This window comes from Indicator indicator, chromosome 5 (genome assembly GCF_027791375.1).
Source record: "Indicator indicator isolate 239-I01 chromosome 5, UM_Iind_1.1, whole genome shotgun sequence".
Lineage (NCBI taxonomy): Eukaryota > Metazoa > Chordata > Aves > Piciformes > Indicatoridae > Indicator > Indicator indicator.
The window spans coordinates 35,794,450-35,818,576 of record NC_072014.1 but is presented as its reverse complement, the minus strand read 5'-3'; the positions used below and the strand labels follow the sequence as shown (position 1 = coordinate 35,818,576).

The 24,127-nt window shown below is 35.9% G+C and overlaps 1 protein-coding gene across 1 annotated transcript in view; it reads left to right on the top strand.

The window, feature by feature from the left end:
* The window catches only part of ZRANB3 (zinc finger RANBP2-type containing 3), a 55,911-nt gene that overhangs the window by 17,901 nt on the left and 13,883 nt on the right, over nt 1–24,127 (top strand). The window contains exons 3-13 of the mRNA XM_054381260.1: nt 6,351–6,369; nt 9,961–10,139; nt 13,181–13,412; nt 15,556–15,641; nt 17,689–17,860; nt 18,249–18,377; nt 19,745–19,864; nt 20,596–20,715; nt 21,200–21,379; nt 22,621–22,773; nt 23,407–23,872. Coding sequence (XP_054237235.1) covers nt 6,351–6,369; nt 9,961–10,139; nt 13,181–13,412; nt 15,556–15,641; nt 17,689–17,860; nt 18,249–18,377; nt 19,745–19,864; nt 20,596–20,715; nt 21,200–21,379; nt 22,621–22,773; nt 23,407–23,872 — 1,856 coding nt within the window. The remainder of the gene's footprint in view (nt 1–6,350; nt 6,370–9,960; nt 10,140–13,180; nt 13,413–15,555; nt 15,642–17,688; nt 17,861–18,248; nt 18,378–19,744; nt 19,865–20,595; nt 20,716–21,199; nt 21,380–22,620; nt 22,774–23,406; nt 23,873–24,127) is intronic.

Sequence of the window (24,127 nt, the reverse complement as noted above, 5' to 3'; positions counted from 1 at the left end):
CTGCTTTGCAAAGCTGGTTCTAATCTTCTTGACATCAACACAACCAGGAGCTCTGTCTCTGCTCTTCAAGTTTTAAAAAAAATAAGCTTTCTGTTCTTCCAGAGACAGAATTTTAGTTTCCACAGGACTGGCATTTGGGTTTCTTAATTCCTTCACCTGTTTTTCTGCTAAATTCTGGTTTCTCTCCAAGGTTTGCTGTAGTAAGAATCTGTAAGTGCTCCTTAGCTTGGTGCTTGGTATCTTTACAAGGTATTTCTGATCGAGCATGCTAACGTGTGAATGTCTGGCTCTGGGGTTCTGACTCATCCTGCTTTGTGTGATCCCCTTAAATTATGTGATTCTTTGCTTTTAGAAGAAAGCTTCAAACACAGTGCTGGATTTTGTCTATAACCTCCAATGCTTGCATTTGTTCTCTTTGGTGCGGGGATCAACAATACAGTTTTGTACTTACACGCACCTGAGGTTAACCAACACAGTAGACTTATTGCTTTCTCCTCTGCATGCCAATTCTCTTACCAGGATACATTCTTACACATTTTTCTTTTTTTTATGTGTTTGCATTTGAGATCTTGAAATCAAAAGATTATTAAATCCTAGTGGAAAATGCCCAGATTACATGGTTCTCTTCTAAAGTGCTACTGTGCCCAAAGCCCATTGCTAACCCTACAACTGCACAAGGGTTATGAATAGCAGAAAGGTTGTAGCAGCATGTGCAGTGCATCCCAATGAGATTCTGGTGCTTTCTGTTAGGAAAAAATAGCAGATATCCTTGATAAATGGACAGAGATTCAAATGCTAGCCACAGCATTCACTGTGAAGGGAAACATTTAAATTAAATGGGAAAGAATCTGAAAGAATTTGCCATTGACTGTGGTGCTTTTTGCACAGTTGGGTTTTGCTGCTGAGAGCGTGACTGAAACATCTAAAGTGATATTTTTTTTTCTCCTGCTTTTCTGAAACTTTTGACCATGTGGGCTGAGCTTTTAACAGGATATGAAACTGCGTATCGTAGCTCTGATTTATATTCTTGGATAGAGCTATTATTAAGGTGTCATATGAACAGATGGGATATGAATGATGAAGCTCAGATTGGGTAACTACCAGTTGAGAGGAAATGACTAATTGAACTTCAGAGAACAAGTCTGTCTTCTTGCAGTCAAAATACATGAAACAAAAATACGTATTTGTCCCCTCAGTGTACCTGAAGATCTGTTTCTTCTGCTTTGACAGCACAGAACCTTTATGTTCATGTTGGCAGCTTGTCTGACTGCAATAATATGGAACATACTGAGGTTTGTTTTAAATAGAGGCTGCATAACTTTAAGGTTATGTAAAGCAAAATGTAAAGCATTGATTCTTAACAGATGAGTTCAACTATTAGATATCTGGTATGTTCTGTGGGATCAAGACTATAATGATGAGGAATTTCTATACATTTCAGATCTAATTGTTGTGATTATAAACTGAAAACACTTGATGATTTCCCACTCAGTAATATAAGCTGTTTTTCATTGTTCTAGAAACTAATGAAAAAAGGTTGGACTAATCCTATTTTTTAACTATGTTAAGCAGGCTTCTTTAAGGTTGTTTCTCTAAAACTGAAAGCTATTGAAAACGAATGCTTTAAAATGCATTAAGTCATAAAATAATTTTAATATCCTCAATTTCCACTTATATTTGTTTCATTAAATTCTACACAAACTCATTGTATGTGTCATGTCAGATTGACTTTTATCAAGTGTAATTGTCAGTAATGTTAATTGGCGTAAGTCAGCACTTCTGAAATTGTAGCAGTTCAGGAATTTGAGTATGAACAGTAGATCAAAACAGTGATTCACAATGCTAACTGTATCATAATAGAGGACTTACATTCTGATGCTCTAAAACCAGTTTTGTGCACTTGATTCACATCAGTTTGTGATGTCTAATCGAATGTTTAAATGACTAAAAAATTAATGGGTTACAAGAACAGGAAGAAAATCCTGACTACTTATGACAAAACTGTTTCATCATTGGGTGGAAGAAAAGAATGAATACTTAACCAAGTGGCACAATATCACTGTAGATATGCAACTATTAAGCATATAGGTATTTCTGTGGAATCACTATTTGTCTTGGTATTACAGAAACAAGGAAGGTGAAACTGTGTTGATGATTTTACTAGGATTGTCTTTTTGTGGCTGAGTGGCTGTATTATGGATAAAATGTTGACAGTTACTTCATGTTTCCAGCTACAAAATGATGAGTTTTTATAAATACGCAAAAGCAATAAATTTTGTCACTGCTACCTAAGTTTCAAATATATTAAGTGGAAATTATTTAATAAAGACAGAATATACTTTATAACAACAAAGATTTTATGAGCACAGTGTGGAAACGAGTGCAGAAAGAAAACAGAACAACTTCTTATTCTTTGGCAGATACTCATGTCATCAAAGTTTAATGGTTACAGTTCACTTTAAAAAAATAAATCTTGTTTTATGAAAAAGCATCTGTTCCTGTCATTAGCATGTTTTAAAGGCATTTTATTTTGATTGCTATTCAGCTTCTTATTGTCAGAGCAATTTGTAAATCACTCTGAATTTCTTCATTTTAGCTTGTTATCCTGAAAAAAAAAAAGAGTCCAAATTGTTCACATATGCTGAAGAACAGTGCCATAGAATCTCATGTATCCTCACTTTGATTTGTGTGTCTCAACTGGCATAATTAACATTTCATTATTTATGCAATCCTACTAAAATATAAGTCGTTAACTGAGAAATTCTGTATTTGTCAGCACAAGTTGGCACATTTGTATTCCTGTGCTCTTTACCACATTTCCTTACTACCAGATGCTACTTGGATGCAATATACTCTAGGTTATTGCTATATTTGTACGTTTGCTCAGATATCCTTACATTAAATACGCTATATAGTTGAATGTATTTGGTTTATTCTTGAGATGCCTCTGCTCTGTAACTAATTGCTATAGGCTTACTCATTTGCAGAATTTGTGTAAGGAGATTAAAAAACTCTGCCACACTGGGCAGTTTTGCATTCCAAATCATTTCATGCTTCAAACTGTATTAAAAAAAACACATGATTAATGTGCTGAAAGCAGTTGGCCTCTGAAAGAGTCTGCAAAAAGAAAGACTTGTTTTGAAAACTTCAGTTCAAGAAATTAACAATGAGTCTTAAATGGAGAGAGAAGGAAAAAAAAAGGTCAGTCTTTCAAGTGAGCAAAACCTGACATTATTTTAAAATTAGAATTATGTATTAGTTGTCTACAAATAAATGTCTCTGCCCAGCTGCAAATCACAGGCATTAAGGCCCAGCAATTATGAGTCGCCACTAAAAGTAATTGCCTGCCTTTTTTCCTTTGTAAATCTGTGCAGGCTTTGAGGGAGGCTGTTTTGTTACATTTTGTTCCTTTGTTTTCATCACTCTGTCCCTAACATCTTGGAGACTGTGGTCACAAATCTATTGCAGGTAGTTCATTTGCTACTCATAAAGTTATAAAATATATGTTTAAAATTTTTTGATGTATTAGTGGAAAGAAAGAAATTAAATTGGTAGATTGAGCGAACAGCAGTATGCCATATTTGTTAGAATATCAAATATTTATCTCATGTCATGTTTGAAAAGTGTCAGTGTGCGTTTTCTGCTGAGATTTCGGTTTTGACCACAGAAACGACCCATTTTGGTCCCTTGTCAAGATGTATATTATTGGACATAATGGCAGCTCTGGAAGTTCATGGTGCTGGTACAAACATTAGTCATTAGCATGAAGTTGTGTGCAGAAAAGAAGGCTTCTGTTGTGGTTTTAGGTAGCTACACTAACTTCTAAGTACCTGCCACTAAAAGCTCTGTGTTTAAAAGATTTTCAGTATAAAAATTTATAACATTTATATCTCAGTGCATTACATTTTATTATAGACATGGAGACACAGAAGATCTTTTCCATTTTTTCATGGAATGTTGCATTTGAGTTACATGTTGTAGTGGATACATATCTAGTTCTGTGGCATAGGAGTAAAGTTTCAATTTCCTTCGAAGTGTCTGGGAACAGACTATGAAGAATAATTCATCCAGACCAATTAATCCAGACTGGTTTGCATTCATGACTGAGAGCTACAGGGGATAAGAAGTGAAAAGCACAAGGCGGAAGGATTCTTGAGTCAGGAGGAAAATAAGCAGAGTGGTTTGTGAAGTATATTCACTTCCAGAGTTTGAAACATTTAAGCATTTCTGAGACTTGGCACTTTTTTCTATGAGTAAACATTTATAAATCTTCAAGGAAAGTGATGAACTGCACAGACCTGTCAGTCTACTGCTGTCAGTTCAACCAGCACTCAATGCTCAGTTTCTCAGTCAGTGGTTTGACTAAGTCCATCACCTTTGTGTGGCACAGTAATACTGACTGGTGGGAGCTGTTCTTCCAGTTTGCCTTTTGTGACAATTTAGAAAATTCTACAGTGCTCAAAAAACTTCCCAGATTACTTAGTAGCTGGAGAATTACTCTAATTGCCAGTTACTTAACTGCAACCCAAGCAGGTATTGCTATGAAATTCTGACAAAGATGCAGATATTCACACTTTGTGCAGGTTTCAGACCTTGCCTTCAAATTCCTTGATTCTGGCCTGAAGATACTTAATAAATCTGTATCTTCATGCAGTTCAGGGTTGCTGTAAAAGTCATCACTTCTTTGCAAGTCCTGGAGTAGCTTTTCTCCTTACCTTGTTCTCATTGTCACAGTTTTTGGTTGGACTTGTGTCTCCCTCTGAACTTATTATTGTGTATGAATTTAATACGTGTATTTTATCTGCTAATTACTGGAGGTAGGACAAGCTCTTGTAATTCTTTAGATAATGCTTTTTTAATTGGATAGGTTTGTTGGTTAGTTTGGGGCAGGGGGGAGTGTTTGGTTTTGTGGGTGTTTTTCCAGCTTGGAAAAATTTGTAAAATAGATAAGGTAAAAGTTTGTGAAATAGTTGAGATCTGAGTTTGTAAAACAATCAAGGGTACATATTTGGAAAGATGCAACATCATCCATTTAATGACTTAACTAAATGTCCATGAAACAATTGTCTTTGTTCATCTAGTCTCAAAAAATTTGTGAAGAAGCTTTCATTCTGCTTTAGTTACAAATATGTGTAATAAATAACTGAAATACCTATAAGGAATTCCTATCAATGGTAACACTTAATGCTTAGGAAATGCAAATATGGTGAACAACGTTTACTAGTTTTGACCAGGTACTTGGAGTTGTCATTATCTGCAACAGTAAATAACTTGCTGAAAAATGGGGGAAAAAGCAGGTTAATTTTCAAATATATCAGTTAGTATAGTTGATAGGGGAGAGGGAGTGGCTGTTTCAAAACTGCAACAGTGTGAGCTGAAATCCCCCCACACCAACAATAAGCAGGCTAGCTCAGTCTGGAAGCAAATGAAAGCTGTATTTACAAACAAATCTCCAATCTATGATGAAATGCAATGAATATGTACAAATATACACAATTAACAACATTTACAAATATATGCAATCAACAGAAAAGCACAACCAAAGCTCCCTTTGCTTCCCCCAATGGGACTCCCCAAGGGGCCTCCTCCCCAACCAGAATGACTCCCCCCAGGTCCCCCTGGCAGAAAGCAGAGAGTTAAGAAGCAGAGAGGCTGTTAGACTTAGCTCATCAAGGTCAGTGTGTTATCTTCAGCCAGAAAAGAAAAAGAAGCAGCCAGACAGCCCAGCAAGCAAGCCGAGTCAGACTCAGACTGACCCAACTCTGTTTTGAGTAGAGATTCTTAAACATTTCTATCTCTCCAATGGAAGTGTTTAGAATAATCATTATTTTGCTTTCTTACACACAATAGTGACTTGTTTACATTCTTTCACTTTCTCTGCTTGAACTTTGTGAAAAAAAATTAAAAAGACAGTTTTAAACCATCACAAAAACAAATGTGACAGTTCTGGAAAGCAGCTTTTTAAAATCAGTCTGACATACAAATAATCCTTAATCATGAAGCAGCAAAAAAATTACTGTTTCTGAAAGATGAAATAATTGCAGATGCATTTCTTGTGTTGCAAATTTCTCTGAAGATTACACTTCATAGAGCACTAGACCAAAGCAGCAATTCAGTTTTACAGTAACACTAACAAATTGAATATAGGTTTTTCAGAATAATTGGTGTGCTTACTTCCAAATTCATACCAAATTTACTTATGTAGTTGATATTTGTAGGAATGACATCTATAATTCTTCCTTTCATTGATTTAGTAAATCCATAACAGCTAATAAACTGTTTTTAAGTATTGGGCCATCTCTTGTATTTACTACTAATTTCTGCATTTTCTCCTCTTGTTTCTTAATTAGGTGTATGATTGCTGATGAGGTAAGTGATGTTCCTGTTCTTCTAACACCATTTTTCTTGTATTAATATTCTTATGTTAACATACTTTGTGAAAGATGTGGGCGGAAAGGTTGGTAATGAAAGAAGCCTGATTACGTTCATACTCAGCAGATATTCTGAAAATATGTAAGTGGGGGAAAAAATGAAACTTGACAAGCTTAAAAGTCTTTGAGATACGTTAGAAAGTTATTCCTAATTATATTTAGAGAGGTTGAATGTCCCTGTGTTATTAAATCTCAATTGTGTTGCTGTATTTTTTTTAACACTTTATAATTGTATATCTTGCTATTTTTTGTGGATTAGGTGACATTCCTGGCCCAAAGAGGTAGATTTTGAACAGGTAGACCCTCCAAAGACTGATTTTCTTAAATGCACTGATCAAGTAGTAATAATTGAATACTTCCATACATTTGAAAATGCATGCTTTATTCCGTATTAAGGAAATTTGAGTCCAAGATTTCTTTCTAGAAATAAAATATTTTTGTAATAGAGTACAGTCTTCTTGATATGTTGTCATTATAAAACCATACTGAAAAAAAAGGGAATGTTTGGGGATTCATATTGTTTCCCAAATCTAATTTGGGTTTTCTTGAAACACTGATGGGGAAGAGAGAGAGAGATTACTGGGATTAAAGCAAAATCTCATTATAGTTAAAAATAAACTATCCTGTGAAACTTCTGAAAGCTGTGGATAACACAAATGTATTCAGGGGAGGATGAAAGGAAAGCTTGGGAAAAATCAAAGTATCAGCAGCATCTGTTTGTTTATTAAAACAAAGTTTCTTATTTTCTTCCGTGAATGAGAAGTTAAACTGTGCGTAATTATGTTAACAATAAAGCATACTGCAAGATATATTGTATGTATTTAATATATACAAATTTTAATACAATGTATATTCATGTATGTATATAAATTACACATTTGATATATATGTGTTTATGACAGTAGGTCTGGCACTGGAAGAAGTGTGCAGTCGTGTGAATCTCGTGCACGTTGACAAATCTCTAAAATAAGAAAATACTGCTTAAAGGAACATCAGATTTGTGAATTTGCATACAAAAAGAGGCTATGTATTAAAACTGATGGTCATTTAATTGCTGTACATACACCTGGAATAAGTAATTGTATAAAGATTAAAATACAATAATAATACTATCTTTTTTGGAAGATACTCTTGAAATACTTTGCCATTCTTTCTTGGACTGGGGACAGGCAACATTTTTCCACCTAAAGTTCAGGCTTTCCATTACTGAGGGAGATGTGTTTTGATCAAAAAACAAGGCCATCATATTTTTTACATTTCATGTCTCTCACATTCTTACAACCTAGACTGGTGATCAGCTATATGGGATCTAGATTCAGTTCTTGGTGTGATACTGCCAAGAGACCTGCCCTTTATTTCCTACTCATTTCAACTCAGTTGCCTGGATCATCACCAGTATGTTAGCGACTGGACAGTCTGAGTTAGGGAGACAACTGTATAACAAACTAAAAATGTATGTGTTTGGTTTATTTTATTTTTTTTACTTGGATGTGTTTTCAGCTGGCACAAGCACTGCTGGTGGCACAACGGGGCTTGCAGGAAAATTTCAATGAAAACTTGGCAGGTTTTAATGAAAACTTAGTATCATGGTAGTTCCCTGATTATTTTTCATTTTATCAATAGTAGACATATTCATTATATTTTCTTCTATATGTGGGAAATCTTGTGATATCATTACATCAGTCCATTTAAACTCAATACTGAGCATATCACAGAATCACAAAATAGGAGTTGAAAGGGACCTCTGATGGTCATTTAGTCCAGCCCCCCTGCCAGAACAGGGTAACCTGGAGTAAAGCATGCAGAAACATGACCTGGTGGGTTTTGAATGCCTGCAGAGACAGAGACTCCACAACCTCTCTGGGCAGCCTATTCCAGTGTTCTGCCATCCTCAATAGATACAAGTAAGGTAGAAGTATGTTGTTCTTTTATGCCTGTACCATGAGTAGTTACTTAGGTAGCAGCACATCAACTCAGATAACCATTAGACTCTGTGGAAAACCTAAACAGAGCATTTTAAGGCCAGCCTCTGATTTAGTGCTTAATGGCAGTCTGGAACTGTCTCTTACTATGTGAACGAGTAAGGAAAGTAACTGCATTCTGGGAGGTTTTCTTTTTTTAACAAAACTCTAAATTCTGGGGTTTATATTCATCTGTTGTTATCTACATTCATAACTCACTAGATGGGAGCATTCCTGCTTTGACAGTATGAAGCAAGTGCTTTCTTATTAAATATATATGTATTGTGTCTTTACCCTTCACCTTATCTGTAAATCTGAGTAAATCTGTAAATCTGAAGTCCACTAGTTGTACTTCTCGTGTGTTACAGAATAAAGAGAAGCTACTAGCTATGCTGAGTGGAAAGGGTAGTTTCTTATCATTGATCTACTGAACTGTAGTTTCCTGATGCAGCTGTTTGATAAATATTTATCTCTGTTCTATTGCAAAGCAATTAGGAGAGCCACAAAAATGGGTTTACTCAAGAGGCACCACAAAAATAAGACAGTTTGGATAATGAATTTATCTACTTATTTTCCACTTAACAGGGCTCTCCCAAAAGCTCCTGCAGAAGCAGGCATTTCCCAAAGCTCCCCATGCATAAGTCCAGTGCTGCACAAATGTTAAAATTCACACCTCTCTTCTCACTCATCTCCTACTGGTTTTACCCCACTGTTTACCCACTCAAGCTTCCAGCTTGCACCAGTATAAGGGAAAGCTGGACAGACTTTAATCTCAGACCACTGGCTGCAGTTTGCAAGGCTTATCCATCAGCATCCACAAGCTCACATCTTCAGCCTGAGAAAGCAGGACCTTCTCCTGGTGCATGTGATTGGGTATTGCTGTAGGTAAACAGCAACTAGGCTGCTAGAGCTTGGGTTTCACTACAGAATAAAGAGGTAGTGTTGTCCCATGGTAAGGTCTCATACAAAGTGGTCATTTTTTCCTTAGGGATGTGGTTTAGTGGTAGTAGCTTAGCAGTAGTGGTGGGTTTGTAATCTCTAGGTGAGCAGTTGGACTTGATGATCTCAAAGGTCTCTTCCAACCTCAGCAGTTCTATGATTCTGTGATTCTACTGAGTCAAAACAGAGTTCTTCATAAAGAGCTTCTTTCATTCTGCAGTTTCCTATGCAACCTAGAACAAAGTTGTCAGTTTTTGTTTGGAGAAAACATCCTATATTTTCATATATTTTCCATAGGCTTTTTTAAATGGTTTTAGTAGTTTAACAATTTAGACTTTTATCTTTATCATCTACTAGGGCACAGAAGATAAAATCTTCTGAAATTAATGGAAATGCTTCTTTTAGCTTTAATGAGCTAACCATATATATATATATATGTATATTAAGCCAGGTAACAAGAAAGATCTTCTTTCATAAAAGATGATCTATGGTAACAAACGTTGTAACTAAATCATTGGCTTTGTTTCTTGTGTCGAGTTTTGGTTTTGTATTTTTGTATTCTCTGAATGAAATATGATTTCTGAGCAGAGACTTCTACTAATATTTAAAATTTTGTTTTCTTTTCCCAGATGGGACTAGGTAAAACCATTCAAGCAATTGCCATTTCCTATTACTATAAAAATGAATGGCCTCTCTTAGTTGTAGTGCCTTCATCTCTGAGATACCCTTGGGCTGATGAGATGGAGAAGTGGATTCCAGAACTCTCTCCAGGTGATATTAGCATCATTCAGAACAAAACTGATACTGGGTAAGTTTGTTATTATTCTATAGAAAGGCCTATTCAACACCCCCTGCTCAAGCAGGGTCACCTAGAAAATGGTTGTCCAGGACTGTGTCCAGGTGGCTTTTTAGTATCTCCAAGGATGGAGATTCCACAGCCACCTTAGACAACCTGTTCCAGTGCTCAGACACCCCTGCAGTAAAAAAGGTGTTTCCTGATTTGAGACAACTTCCGATGTTTCCGTTTGTGTCCATTTCCTATGATTCTGTCACTGGACACGACAGAAAAGAGCCTGGCTCCATCCTCTTTCTGCCCTCCCTTCAGGGTTACTAAGTTCCCTCCCCAAGCCTTCTCATCACTGGGCTAAACAGTCCCAGGCAGCCTTTCCTCATAAGGGAGGTGCTCCAGTCCCTTAGTCATCTCCATGGCCCTTCATGGTACTCCTTCCAGGATATCCATCTCGTACTGAGGAACCCAGAACTGGACACAACACTCCAGTTGTGGCTTCAGCACTGCTGAGTACAGAGGAAGGGTCATCTCCCTCAACCTGCTGGCAATGGTTTGTTTAATGCAGCCCCAGGATACCATTCACCTTCTTTGCTGCAAAGGCACAGTGCTGGGTTATGTTCAATGTAATGCCCACCAGCATCCCCAGGTCCTTTTCTGCTAAACTGCTTTCCAACTTGGTGAAGGGCATTGTTCCTCCCTGCATGCAAGATTTTGCACTTCTTCTTGAACTTCAGCCAAGTGTCAGCCTGTTTCTCCAGCTGGTCAAGGACCCTCTGGATGGCAGTGTGACCCTCTGTTGCATCAGCCACTCATCCGAGTTTTATATTATACTACGGTAGTTGCTCATCTGCTTTGAAATTGAGAAGATTGGGTTTTGCATGCAAATCAGATTGCTTTGGTGTATTTCAAATGGAACACACTTGAGTTATTTCTCAACTCTGACGAATTAGCTTGTATCCACTAGCTTCTGTAAAACATTTTGAACACGTTTGTATACACTACAAAATAAGGAAGTAATTACTGTTAATATCCTATTTGGCACACTGAGGAAATTTGTAAGTTAGAATAAGTATTCTCTAAATAACTGAAAAGGTCATCATGACCTAGGTTTTCTCTCTTTATACTTAATAGCATTAATTCATCAGAAAGAGACTACAAGTCATGCGTGTTCTTAGGCTGACTCTCCTATTACACTGAATTATCAGGCTATTCTTAAGTCTGCTTTGCTGACCTGGTTGATTTTTGTGGTAATGTCTGGATGTTGTTCTAAAACTTCTGGGTAAGAGAGATTGATCTTCATGTTGTCTGAGAAGTATCAGAAAGCGACTTGACTGCCAAGATGAGCAGTTGAGACAGTAGCATGGAACCTTCCTGCTGGTAACCAGAGAATTACCACTGAAATTGCATTTTTAAAGCTTAATCAAGGGATAGTTGCTACAGACAGTCAAAATTTATCATAAGAATAGGGGAAGTAAAATAAGGTGAAATGCACACAAATTTAATGCTTATAGTGCTGAATCCTGAAAGGTGAAATGCAGAGTAAGGGAAATAATGGCAAAAGAAAATGGCAAACAGAATTCTGTTTATTCTATCTTTAAAGATTTTTAAATAGTGTAGACCTTAACCATTATCACTTTTATTCAACAACAAGGAAAGAGGAAAACTGTTTCTGCTTGTTTAACTTCCAGGAGGCTTCCTGGCCATAAATGAGGTAGCTGTTGAACTAATTAATATTTTAACATTAAAAATTGTTTTATGCATTTGCAACAAAATGTAAATGCAAAAATACAGCTGCTAAAGTTGATTTAGCATTTTGTTAAATTCAGCTTCCATATGTTCAGCTATGATTTCTCTCAGTTCAACGCTTTGCTTTTCTTCAAAAGTTCAGCAATGACATTTTCTCCTTAAATATTGTTTAATTTCTTAAACAGGGTAAAATTGCTTAGGCATCAATCTAAGGTCTTCTAATTTCTTAACTAAATTTGAAATTGGATGTTTATCAAATAAATTGGTTCCATAAGAATAAATAATTTTCTTTGTAATATTTTTTCTATCCACCCTTCACACAAGGGTAGGGAAAGTTCTTATTTTCCTGGTTGCTACTTTCATCTATACAGTAACAGCCACAGTCTGTGGAGCGCAGAGCCCAGTGCCAGAGCTCTAACTACTGTCTTCCATATCCAAAAGCATGAATGTGCACATGCACATGCTTTCTTCCTCTTAAATACTCAATGAAACTTCAGCTTAGTCGTTTTTTTTTTTTTTGATCTGTTGCTACTGGAGAGCAAATAAAAATCATTCCAGCAGACCAGTAGTGTCTGACAGATGGGTGGCTCTCTTTCTGGTGACTTGTTTGTCTAACAACTCTAAGAGCTGCTGTGCTGCTCCGAGGTTCCTGAAGGGCCACAGTGCTCTCTAGTGATTTTAAAAATCAATTCATGCCTTGGGCCTATATATGTCCTGGAATTTATTCTAAGACATTCTTTCTCCACCTGAATACTAGCGTTTTCATCTTGTGCCTTGCTGATTCCCTACTTCTGTGTTGTTTTTTTGTTTTGTTTTGTTTTGATCATATTCTATTCAAGCAAAAAAGCTGGATAGACAGCTCCGATACCTTTTTTCTTCTCAGGTGATGAGGTTCAGCCCAGACTTTTACATTACCCAAATATTCAGAGATGGTCTAGTTGGTCTGGACCATATTAGGCTACTGCTAGGTGACTCTGTAGACAGGGAAATCTAGAAAATTGATTTGTCCCATGCAGTACTCCTGGAAAGGAGCAAAAGTTGAAGCAATGCAACCAGATAAATTACATTCCTTTTAAATGCAAAGTATGTCTTCTGAAAATGGTTGTGGAATCTGTGATTTATATGTGTGAGATGCTAGAATGTTTTTAAACACAAAAAGTTTTTATTATTCATCTGACATCCCACTAATTAATCAGTCCAAAAGGTATCATACATGCCTTCTGAAAAACATATATATTGGTATAATTCCTTGGCTATATTAATTTTCCTGCAGTGAAAACTTACTAAGGAAACTTGTGGATTTTCTCTTTTAGGGGAATATCAACCAGCAAAGTAACGATTCTGGGGTATGGCCTCTTAACTTCTGATGCACAGACTTTAGTAGACACTTTGTACAGGCAGAACTTTAAGGTGGTGGTGGTTGATGAATCACACTACATGAAATCCAGAAATGCCAAGCGCAGCAAGATTTTGTTACCAATCGTGCAGAAAGCTCTTAGAGCTATTCTTCTTACTGGAACTCCTGCTCTAGGAAGACCTGAAGAGGTATTTGACCTAATGTGTTTCATTTTGAGTTTGTTGGGTTTTTTTAAGGATGATGTTAGTAATAAATGAACAATTTTGTAGTTTTCTTAAATATATACAATTTGTAGTTTTCTTAAATATATACAATTTGTAGTTTTCTTAAATATATACAATTACCTGCTTTTTTAACATCAAACAGTGCACTAGGTGAAGCACAAGAAACTAAACTAATGACTGTAGCTGATTATATTGGTGTTCTACAAACTTGTTTCCAACTCCTGCACAGGTGATTTGAGACAGTGTTATTATAAGAAATTAATCTTGCATGTAGCAGACTGTTGGGGAAAATAGGAATGAAAGAGCCAAAGTAGAGAACTGTTTGTTTCTGCTGATTAGGGACTGTCCTTGGCAGACAAAAACTGGTATTAAATCTTCTACTTCAATGTCTGGTAAAGGAAGTCCTTTGTTGATCTTTTGAATATTCCTAATGTTCAGTTGTGTTGCATAAGTGGAAAAAATGTACCCTGTGCTTGTTACAGTCCAGAAAGACAAATTTCCCTTTGAAGGAAGTTCAACTTAGGGAACTGGGGAGTAGCCAGAGTGGAAACAAAAAAACACCTGGATTTTATACTGAACCTGAGAAAACCGTCTTTGTTTATCAAATGTAGAAATAAGTGGAATATAAGAGCTGGTTTGAACCTAGGGAATTTATAAAGGTTATTTAACTAATACTTTAGTTTCTTGTTGTGTAAATAGAATTTCTGCCAAGATCCTTTAATAATGTAATTTGTTCATGGGGGTTATAACTCAAGAAAGGTATCCATTGTATGAAAAAGGGCTTGGTTTATTATGTTTATTTAAAAACTTTCAAACAAGTATTTATATCTATGGGTGTGGATAATTATGATGTTTCCTGCACACATACCAAAGACATTGCAACCAACCCTAGGTGAAGAACTGAAGTTAGAAACTGTTATCCTCTTATACAGTGCATTGATACCAAGATCAGTAAGCAACTGGTAAAGGTTGCTAAAGGTCTTCAAAGAAGATTCCATACAAACTTTTCTTGGTTACAGTAGTGGGGTCAAAATTCATGACTGAATGGAAAATAATTTGTGGCATTTTTGCATTGATATCAAAGTTCTGCCATGGCTTGTAAGACTGAGTGTAAAAAACATTACCTCCTTGTAATAAGTTTTGTGTCATAGGTCTTCAAATGGAGCATGTATAGAAAATGAAAAACAAATAATTGCAGGCAACTTCGTTTGGCCTTGATCTTTGTCAAAATAGCAGCATTTCACTTGAGCAAATTGGTTTTTTTCTTAATACTGCTTTTCAGTTCTTTATGTCTTGAAAGAAGTGTGTGAAGGAACAAAATTAGGCTGTAGTAATTTTCTTTTTGGGAGAGGTCACTAGCATGTGAATAGGTAATATAAAATTATTATTACATATATATGTAACAATGACACTTCTGCCAAATTAAATGGCAGAAATGCTGTACAGCAGACTTTAAAAGGATAGCAGGGAAATGCATTTAGGAGAGAGCTCTTTGTCACTGGTCTACCACTGCTACCCCTCAACAGTATGTCTTGGACCCAGTAGTGATCTTTGAATCCAGAAAGCTTTTACAATAAACCAGCTTGTAAAGTAGGATTTTTTCTGCCTAAGAAATGTCTAAACTGATACTTACCTTCTGTTACTCAGCTGGGAAGAAAGGTGTGATACTTTTGGTCTGTACTGACTTTATTTTTTAAAGTAGAACTGAAGAATGAGTAGGGTTTTCATGTATCTTAAGAAACAGACTATTTGTGGAATACCTGCACTGAAGCTTTGCAGAAGCCAATGTACCTGGCAAATGACAAAAACTGCATTTTTAGGAGTAACATTTTCTCATCCCTGTTTCCTTGCTCAGTGAAAGTCTTTTCTGTGTCATCACCACTGTATTGTGGTGTTCAGGGTATGTTGTTCTTTGAGGGCTTCCCACAACTGTCCCATCTCAAGACACATACCTACTCCTGTAGAATGTCCTTTGCATGTGTGCCAAACGATGTAGTTTTTATGCAACTATGGAATGTAAACTTAACACAATAATTATGTGATAAACATTTCTGAATAGGCTTACATTTATAGGCAACTTTTCAGTATCACTATTTTTTCAATTCAGCTTTTCATGCAGATTGAGGCACTCTTTCCAAGAAGATTTGGAACCTGGAGTGAATATGCCAAAAAATACTGCAATGCTCATGTCAGGTATTAGTGGGTCATATATAAGTCTATTTGATTTTCTTGTTATGTGAAGAGAGAGAAGCAGCCTTTTGCTCTGTCATAACATCTCACTTGGAAACAATCTGCTCCATGAAAGAGGACTGGGAAAAGGAAACTATTTGAGGACAAAATTAGAAGCTAATAAAGTTTGAAATAAAGTTAAAGTGGCAGCATTCTGTTAAGTAGAACGATTACAAATGCAGGCAGCATGTGTATGTCTGACTTTTAGAGTGGGAGTTTCAGCTACAGCTGAAACTTAGGAGTTTATGGCTTTCAAGTCTTACGCTCACACCATGTAATAATTTACATCTCTTTTCACTATGGGACCCTTGCTTTTTGCTATACCACCATTTTGGGATGGAGAAAAAGTCCTGTATTTTTCTCTGTATTTTACAGGTTGACTGAGTAAAAGTAAAGGTATAAAATTCACAAAAGCACAGTAATGTGTTTGTAATTCTCTTTGGGGGGTGGAACGTAGGTAATGTAACTTCTTGACTAGCCATTTGCCTCCAATTTGCTAGGTAGAATTGCTCATTACACATTTTTCCACACATGTGCCTAGTGAATTTTAAGACAATTTTTATACTTACATACATCTTTCATGAATTTTCATGTTTCATGTGTTTTAAGTTACTATGTTAAGGAGGATTCTGACTTGCTCCCCTCAGCTTTAGTTTAATGATCAGTTTCTCTAGCTATAGTCTAAAATAGAAGGGATAGAAGAAGCTGATTTAAAATCCTTAGTTTTACCCAGCTGAATCTATGTTACAATCTAGAATGAAAAAAGAAGTTATGAGAGGGGAAGAAGCTTTAAAAAAATTCTTATCTAAAACCCTTCTTATCTACAACTTTGAATACATTCAAAACAATGGATTTTGTCAGCTAAACCAGCTAACATTTAAATTTAATTTTTACAGTAACAGTTATGTGGTTTTCATATAACTTAATTTTCTCCCTCTATCATATGCATTTTGTTATCATTTCACTTCAAATAACTTGGAAGAGTACTGTCTAATTTTCAGACAGAGAAATGCTATTTTTTCCGTGGTGTTTTGACTGAATGCATGTGTAATTTTCACACCACAAGTGTACGTGGGTACAGCATGGTTAGCTACTCAATCATAGATGATTATGTTATTTTTGGAATACCATAAACATAATAAAAAATCAAGTTTGGGGTTTGGTAAGCTTTCAGTATATAACTTTGTCTTTGTAACTTGGCTGAAACAAAACATCCTGTGGTAATAAACTTGATAGGATTATTTTATGCCACACTTTCCATGATAATGATGTGGGTTTTTTTTTACTTAGGTCTTCATAAAAACATGTTTCTAAAGATGAGGGTTTGCCTACCATTTCTTTTATGCCCTCAGTGTTGAAGCTGGAGGGAGGATACATTTTTAAGGACAGCCATGTAAATAGACCCAGAAGGGTTATGAGCAAAAGATGTTGCTGTCTTCCATCTGTGTAGCATTCTGAGTGCATTCTGATGATACTTATCCAGTGTAGAAGTGAGTCTCTCAGCCCCTTTCCTGAATGGTGGTAGGCAGCCAGCTAGAACACTGGTGATAAACTCAGTAAGGCTTAAAATTCTCTCAATAATGGTGAGTTTGGTTTTGGTTGTTTGGGGTTTTTTTTAATTACTAGTAAAAATACAAACTTGTAGAATACTGTCTTGGACTACTACTTTGTGTAGAAAGGGAAGTGTAGATGAACTAGATGATCCTTAAGGTCCCTTCCAACCCAAACTATTCTATGATATAGAGGACTGGCTACATCTGATGGGTAGTAAGGCCTGGGGGCAGCAGTACCTGCTAGGAAGTTGAAACAGTGCTAGAATGAATCAGACAGAAATCAGTCATCTCTCTGGCATAAACAGAAACGCCAAGGGTTGTTATCCAACACATCTTCATACCTAATCCAACACATCTTCATATCTAATAGTGTGTTTTTAAATTAGTTATATACTGAAGGTTTCTCTCAAATTTGGAAGAGCTAGTATTTCCCCTCCGTGTTGGATTTTCATTTTCAGGTTTTTTGGTAAAAAAACTCAATGGGACTGTAGAGGAGCTTCAAATTTAGAAGAACTACACCAACTTTTAAGTGAAATAATGATCAGAAGACTGAAGAAGGATGTTCTAACTCAGTTGCCTCCCAAAATCAGGCAGCGTATTCCATTTGACCTCCCACAAGCCACAGCTAAGGTGGTTTTTCTGCTTTTTCTAAAAACATTCTTGTTAGTAAATAGGAATATCTGTGTGTTTGTATGGATTGTACATATGCATGTGTATTGTATGTCGCTATAAAGAGTGTGAATATGCAGCAAAATATCTCTGCTATTATTTTTTAAATATAATACAAATATAGCAATTTTTTGCATCAGCTATTGCTAAAATTTGCTCTAATTTTAATAGTGTTCTTCCTTTGTCTTCCTTTCCCTTAGATTTTGAATCCTAAAGTTACACTTAGCCAAATTCGATAGAGTTCTCAAAAATACTTAGTGCCTGAATGTTTCACCCTTGAAATGTACATAGGGAGGAAGAACATGCTTTGTGCTATATATCTAACCACTGATAATCTTCTGCCAATTAGAAATTGAATACCACTTTTGCAGAGTGGGAGAAATTAATGAGAAATCTAAATTCAGACGCTACTGAAAGCCACTTTTCTCAAGTCATGAATCTAATCACATGCATGTATAAAGAAACAGCCATTGCCAAGGTAAGTATGGAAGTCTTTTCTTAATATATTTAAAATATTCAGTATGTTCTTAGTAAAATTAGTCATATTGGCTTGAAAGTGAGATGAAGCTGGCTAATTTGTTTTATAATCATGACATGAAGAAACAATCTTTTCCCCTGTATGTTTGTGGAATAGGCTGAACCCCGTTATAAAGACCTGGGCTAGGTGTTAAGACCATTACTGATCAGATATCCACCAAGCACTAAATGCATCTCACATGGATATGCTGAAGGTGGGTACTTCAGGGACATACCTGTGTGTTGACAGCTGCTGCAGCTGACACAGGATGGTGCTGCTGCAGCCCTCATCCAGACTCCACTCTGTCAGTACTAGATTTCCCCATGGATAAGTGTGGAAGTATGGTCCCCTGCAGCTTTTGTTTTATCAAATAGGACCCCATGTTCTGCATTTCCTCCTATAGTACTGTCACTTAAGATGTAAAGAAAAAACAAATTAATGAGCAAAATCTTTTACATACCTAATTTTTCTCCTGCTACCAGGTTTCATGATGCTAACCTATTTTTAGAATAGGAGAAAGAAAAAAAAAAATTCTGCAGGCTGCTGGAGCAGTAAGAGTTGAGAATCTGACCAATTCCTTTAAATTTTTTTTCTCCTTGCCTTGAAAACATCACTGTGCTTATGTTGCTATTTCTTCTTGCTTTTCTAGCCTCTTCCCTCTGGTAATCCAGGAATTTGAAAGACAAAAAAAGAGAGGGAAAAAAGAAATCTGGAGTGTTGCATTAACCATTGACCACTTATAAATTTCATTATTAATTGTTATCATTACTTTAATAGTTTTTGTAAAAGATACAGAAAATTGTATTTGGCACAAAAGAATTCTGTGAATGTATAAATAGAGCAATCTTTTATGATTCCAGTATCATGAAAGTATCAAAATTATTCTTTCAGTTTTGATATATAGCTTTATGTGGGTGCAGATACAGAAGTTCTGATTAAACAGTATCTTGTCTGTTTGAAATATGTTTGTGCAGAAATCAGTTCTGTTTGTTGCTTTTTTAATATGGCTTAATATACATCAGATAACGATGTAACTAAAAAGGGGGTTTATCTACATCAGTATGGAAGAATGTGATCTTCTGAGCATAAATAAGTTTTTTTTTCCTCTAAAGGAATGATATATCTCAAAGACGTAAAGTTGTGTTGTTTTTTTTTCTTAAACAAAGTTAATATGAATAATTTTATAATTAAGAATGAGAGTCTTAAATGGACTTTTTAAAAAGTATAGAAATTTACCTTTTCAAATGACAAGAAATTAAAAAGCATTAAAATAAAACCTTTTTGTGAACATTTTTTATGTATAACTAATGTAAACTCTCTTACTCCAGGCAGGAGCAGTAAAGGACTATATCAAAATGATGCTTGAAAATGACAAACTGAAGTTTCTAGTGTTCGCTCATCACTTAAGCATGCTTCAAGCCTGTACACAGGCTGTTATAGAAAGTAAGGTAATGATTTAACAAATATAGAAACAAGTTTAACTTCAGACTTCACAAATACGTATGAGCTGTGTTTGAATTCAACAGAACTACCTATGTGTACAGGAGTTTATGGATTTTAAGTATGTACAGATTAGTGCCACTGGATTAAACGGGATTGTGTGGTTTAGAAGAACTGTTTTGTATTTATGGATAATGTAAACACTTGTGTCTGGTATGATAATTTATTGTTATTGAATCAACCTTGTAGGCAGTTGTTTCCCAAGTTTTTCTACAAATATCCTAGCTTTTTTTCTTTTCTGTTTTTTTACAAACACTCTCATCTCACCTGAACATTTAATTGAAAGCAGTAAAAATGTTTGCAAACAACCTTCACATTTTTTTGATGATGGACTATCAGCCATTGCTGGGGAATAGTGACTAACTGCTATTGTACATTATTTTGCAAATACGAGAAATTTTAATAAATAATTTCAGAGGAATTACATATTCTTCTGTGGAGTGTTCCATTTTAAGATCCCATATTCAATCTCATTTCTTTTGTAAACAGGGAACACTAAGTTAACACTTCTTTAGATAGAGGCTTGATTGTGAATCAAAAGGCAGGAGAGTACTGATGTATCCCCATCTGACAGGAGCAGAACAGAGGTTTTCATATTTTCGCTGGGGGGATGTAGGATGATTTGGTCCAAAAATGAACCCTGGTAATGTCATTTTGTTTCAACAATGGTATGTTCTAGGTTCGCTACATACGAATAGATGGAAGTGTTCCCTCAGCAGAAAGAATACATCTTGCTAATCAGTTCCAGAAGGATCCTGATACCAGGGTTGCTATTCTGAGTATTCAGGCAGCTGGTCAGGTAGGACAAAAACAAAATTATGCAAAATAAGAAACTTGAAGAATTTAAGTACAAAAGTCATTGGTGACTTCCTGAAGGCAGTTTATCTTCATGCAATATATATTGTGTATTCATCTTTTTGCACTAATCGTGGTAATTGTTTTAAGGCTCTCTTGAAATTATTTAAGCAAAAATCAAAATAAGCAGCAGCATCTTGTTCCTGAATAACCAGTTAAAGCTTCATATGTTTAAAAGCATCAGATTAATAAGAAATACATTTTTCTTCCATAATGTAAACCAGCATGCAGTCTTTGCACAATATTGAAGTTTTTTTTGAATCTTATGCCTGTTTGAGGCCCAAGGAAGAAATCAGCATAATAGGCCCATCTGTTGTCAAGGTGGTTCCTCTTACTTCCATATAAAAATGTCCTGTTCAACCTTAAGCTTTTCAGTTGTTTGCATGTGGAATCATTTTTTCTAAAATTAATCTGCTTGTTTTGTTTAGGGTTTAACTTTCACTGCTGCTACTCATGTTGTGTTTGCTGAGTTATACTGGGATCCAGGCCATATTAAGCAAGCAGAAGACAGAGCACACCGAATTGGGCAGTGCAGTTCCGTGAATATTCACTTCCTTATTGCAAAAGGAACAATGGATACTCTCATGTGGGCAATGCTGAATCGCAAGGTATGTGTGGAACAGGAGCAAATAATCAAGAACTCACCATGGATAAAGTAGCATTTTCAAAATAACATTGCTTATCTGGGGCACTCTCCTACTATAAGACGCTGGTGAGGCCACACCATGAGTACTGTGTTCAGTTTTGGGGCCCTTGCTACAAGCAAGACACTGAGGTGCTGGAGAGGGTCCAGAGAAGGGAAAACTAAGCTGGTGAAGGGTCGGAAGAACAAGTCGTATGAGGAGCACCTGAGGGAGCTGAGATTTAGCTGAGATTTAATTTAGTCTGGAGAAGGATGGGCTAAGGGGGAGACCTTATTGCTCTTTGCAACTACCTGAAAGGAGGTTGAATCACCATCCCTGCAGATTCCATGCTGCTTTCTTTCCTTATTTGGAAGATCTTCAAAACTTGACAAGGCTTAGAAAAGTAATTTGGCTGATTTGTTTCTATGACCTTTTTTGTAGCCTTTGATACCATTCATTAGTGTTTTGTTTTGATAACTGAGGTGTGTTTGTATTTTGTCAGCAGGTTTTTATTCTGACATTTCCAGAAGTGTCAACATAAAGAACTGCTTTTTAAACTCTAGTTGTCAGGATTTTTTGAGATTGTGTTACACAGGGTTTTCTTCAGATGCAAATGCTAACTTAACATTTTTCCTGCATTTGGCTATCGGTGATGCAATTGCTTGTGTCCATATAGTTGGGAGAGAAACGGATAACCCTTTTTTTGCTGAAAAGTGATCGCAGCTTAAAGAATCCAGATGCTGCAAAATGTCTTTGACATTCAGCTGGGGAATGAAACTGTGTTCTAATTCATGTAGGTACCTCTGAAATAATCTCAGTCCATCCAGTACATTAAGAGTGTCCTTAAACATGGCACAGATGGGTCTCAGTAATTCACCAACAGTTTACCGTACAGTTCTGCCTTCATTTGTTTCCATGTGCTAAGCAAAAATGTGTAGAGTGTAACAAATGTACACCATGTATCTATTATCTTCTGTTTTCAATAAATACTGATCGTTGGAGCAAGTTGTAGTGTCAGGTGTGCTACTTATTGTTATTCTTGCAGAAATGGCACCTGGAAGAGAAATAGTTTTAATCATTTAAGTTGTTTCCTAGTATTACAGAGTTTGCAATTCAGTTTGCAAGGGTTGCAAGTCAAGTGAATATGGGTAAATACATTTAACATTTAAATTTAGCATCTAACATGACAATTCCTTGGAAACTTTATGCTAGTCTTCTTTCTGCAGGCCAAAGTTACAGGCAGCACCTTGAATGGCAAGAAAGAGAAAATGCAGGCTGAAGAAGGCGATAAGGAGAAATGGGATTTTTTGAGTTTTGCTGAGACCTGGACCCCAAATGAAAGTCTAGAAGAGCCCAAAAATGAACTTTTATTTACGCATGTAAGATTCAAACCTTATGCTTTGCTGTTTTCTTTCATTTAAAGAAACTACACTGTTGTTTACTTACATTTTCTGTGCACTGCAGGCTTTACTAATGAAGAAATATTAAATTGGGGAAAAATTTAAAATTCCATTTTAAAAGTAAGGTGAATTTGGGGAGAGTGCTCTATTGGGTATTAATGTCACCTACAGCCTTCTGATGGATGCTTATATTACATTTACATGACTGATCCACCCTCAAAGTCAGATAAGACTCAAGTAGTTTCTGTTTAAATTATAGCTTCATTAGTTACCCTGAATTTAGTTGGCCATTATTTAAAAAATAATGTGTAAAAACCTTTCCTTGTAATAGGCATCATCAAAAAGGTATGCATTCTAGTCCTCTGTATTTGTTTTGTAGTAGTGCCGTTTCAGAATACTCATGAGAATATTGAAAATACTTTTCACAAAACAGAAGAGGAATGTTGAATTGTTCTTCCAGATAGCTGTTTGTACTTAAAGAAAGATATCTTTTGTTTCCTCTCCAAAACAAAAATTTGTATTAAAGAGTAATATCAATGGAGATAAATCATAACTGAACAGCTTCTGATGCAGTGATTATAAGTGCAGTTTGCATGTTTTTTTCCTCTTCAGTTTGAAAAGGAAAGGCAGCACGACATACGTTCTTTCTTTTCCCCAAAATCCTCCACTGAGAAAAAACGCAAAATACTTTCTGATAATGAGAAGTTCCATAATGATTCAAAGTCTTCTGAAGTCACAAAAGAAGAGGATGCAGAGAAGAGCAATGAAAACCTGGATTCCACCAGAATAAGTGATGTGGATACAATTTGTGATGAAAGTACCTGTGAACGTGAAGCCAAAAGAGCAAGATTAAGTGGATCTACTCCTGTCAACTCTAGTAAGAAAAAGACAAAATCTTTGATGGGACAGAAGCTGTCTTCACTGTCAGGAAAAAACAGTCAAGTCTTTCCTTCAGGCTTAAATACTTCAAGCAAAAGTACAGCTTCAAATAAAGTCTGGCACTGTAGTGTTTGCACTTACAGTAACAACAAGTTGCTCCCTTACTGTGAAATGTGCAATTGCCCTCAAAGCAGTAGCGGTAAGTAACGTGTGCTGCAGAGAAAAACATGCCTTTTTCATTTCAGTTGTGATTAGTTTCAGAAGTCACAGAGTTTCCGAGTATATGAATAGATACAAATGCAAGCGAAGTATAAAGAATGGTGTCTTTACATGAACAGATACTCATTAAGTGGTCTGTCTTAATTTTGTTTTCTCCTAAGGATCTTTTATGTGATTCTAATTAGAAACAAATGGAAACTTCAGATAAATGTTAATAAAATATAAATTTGGTGAG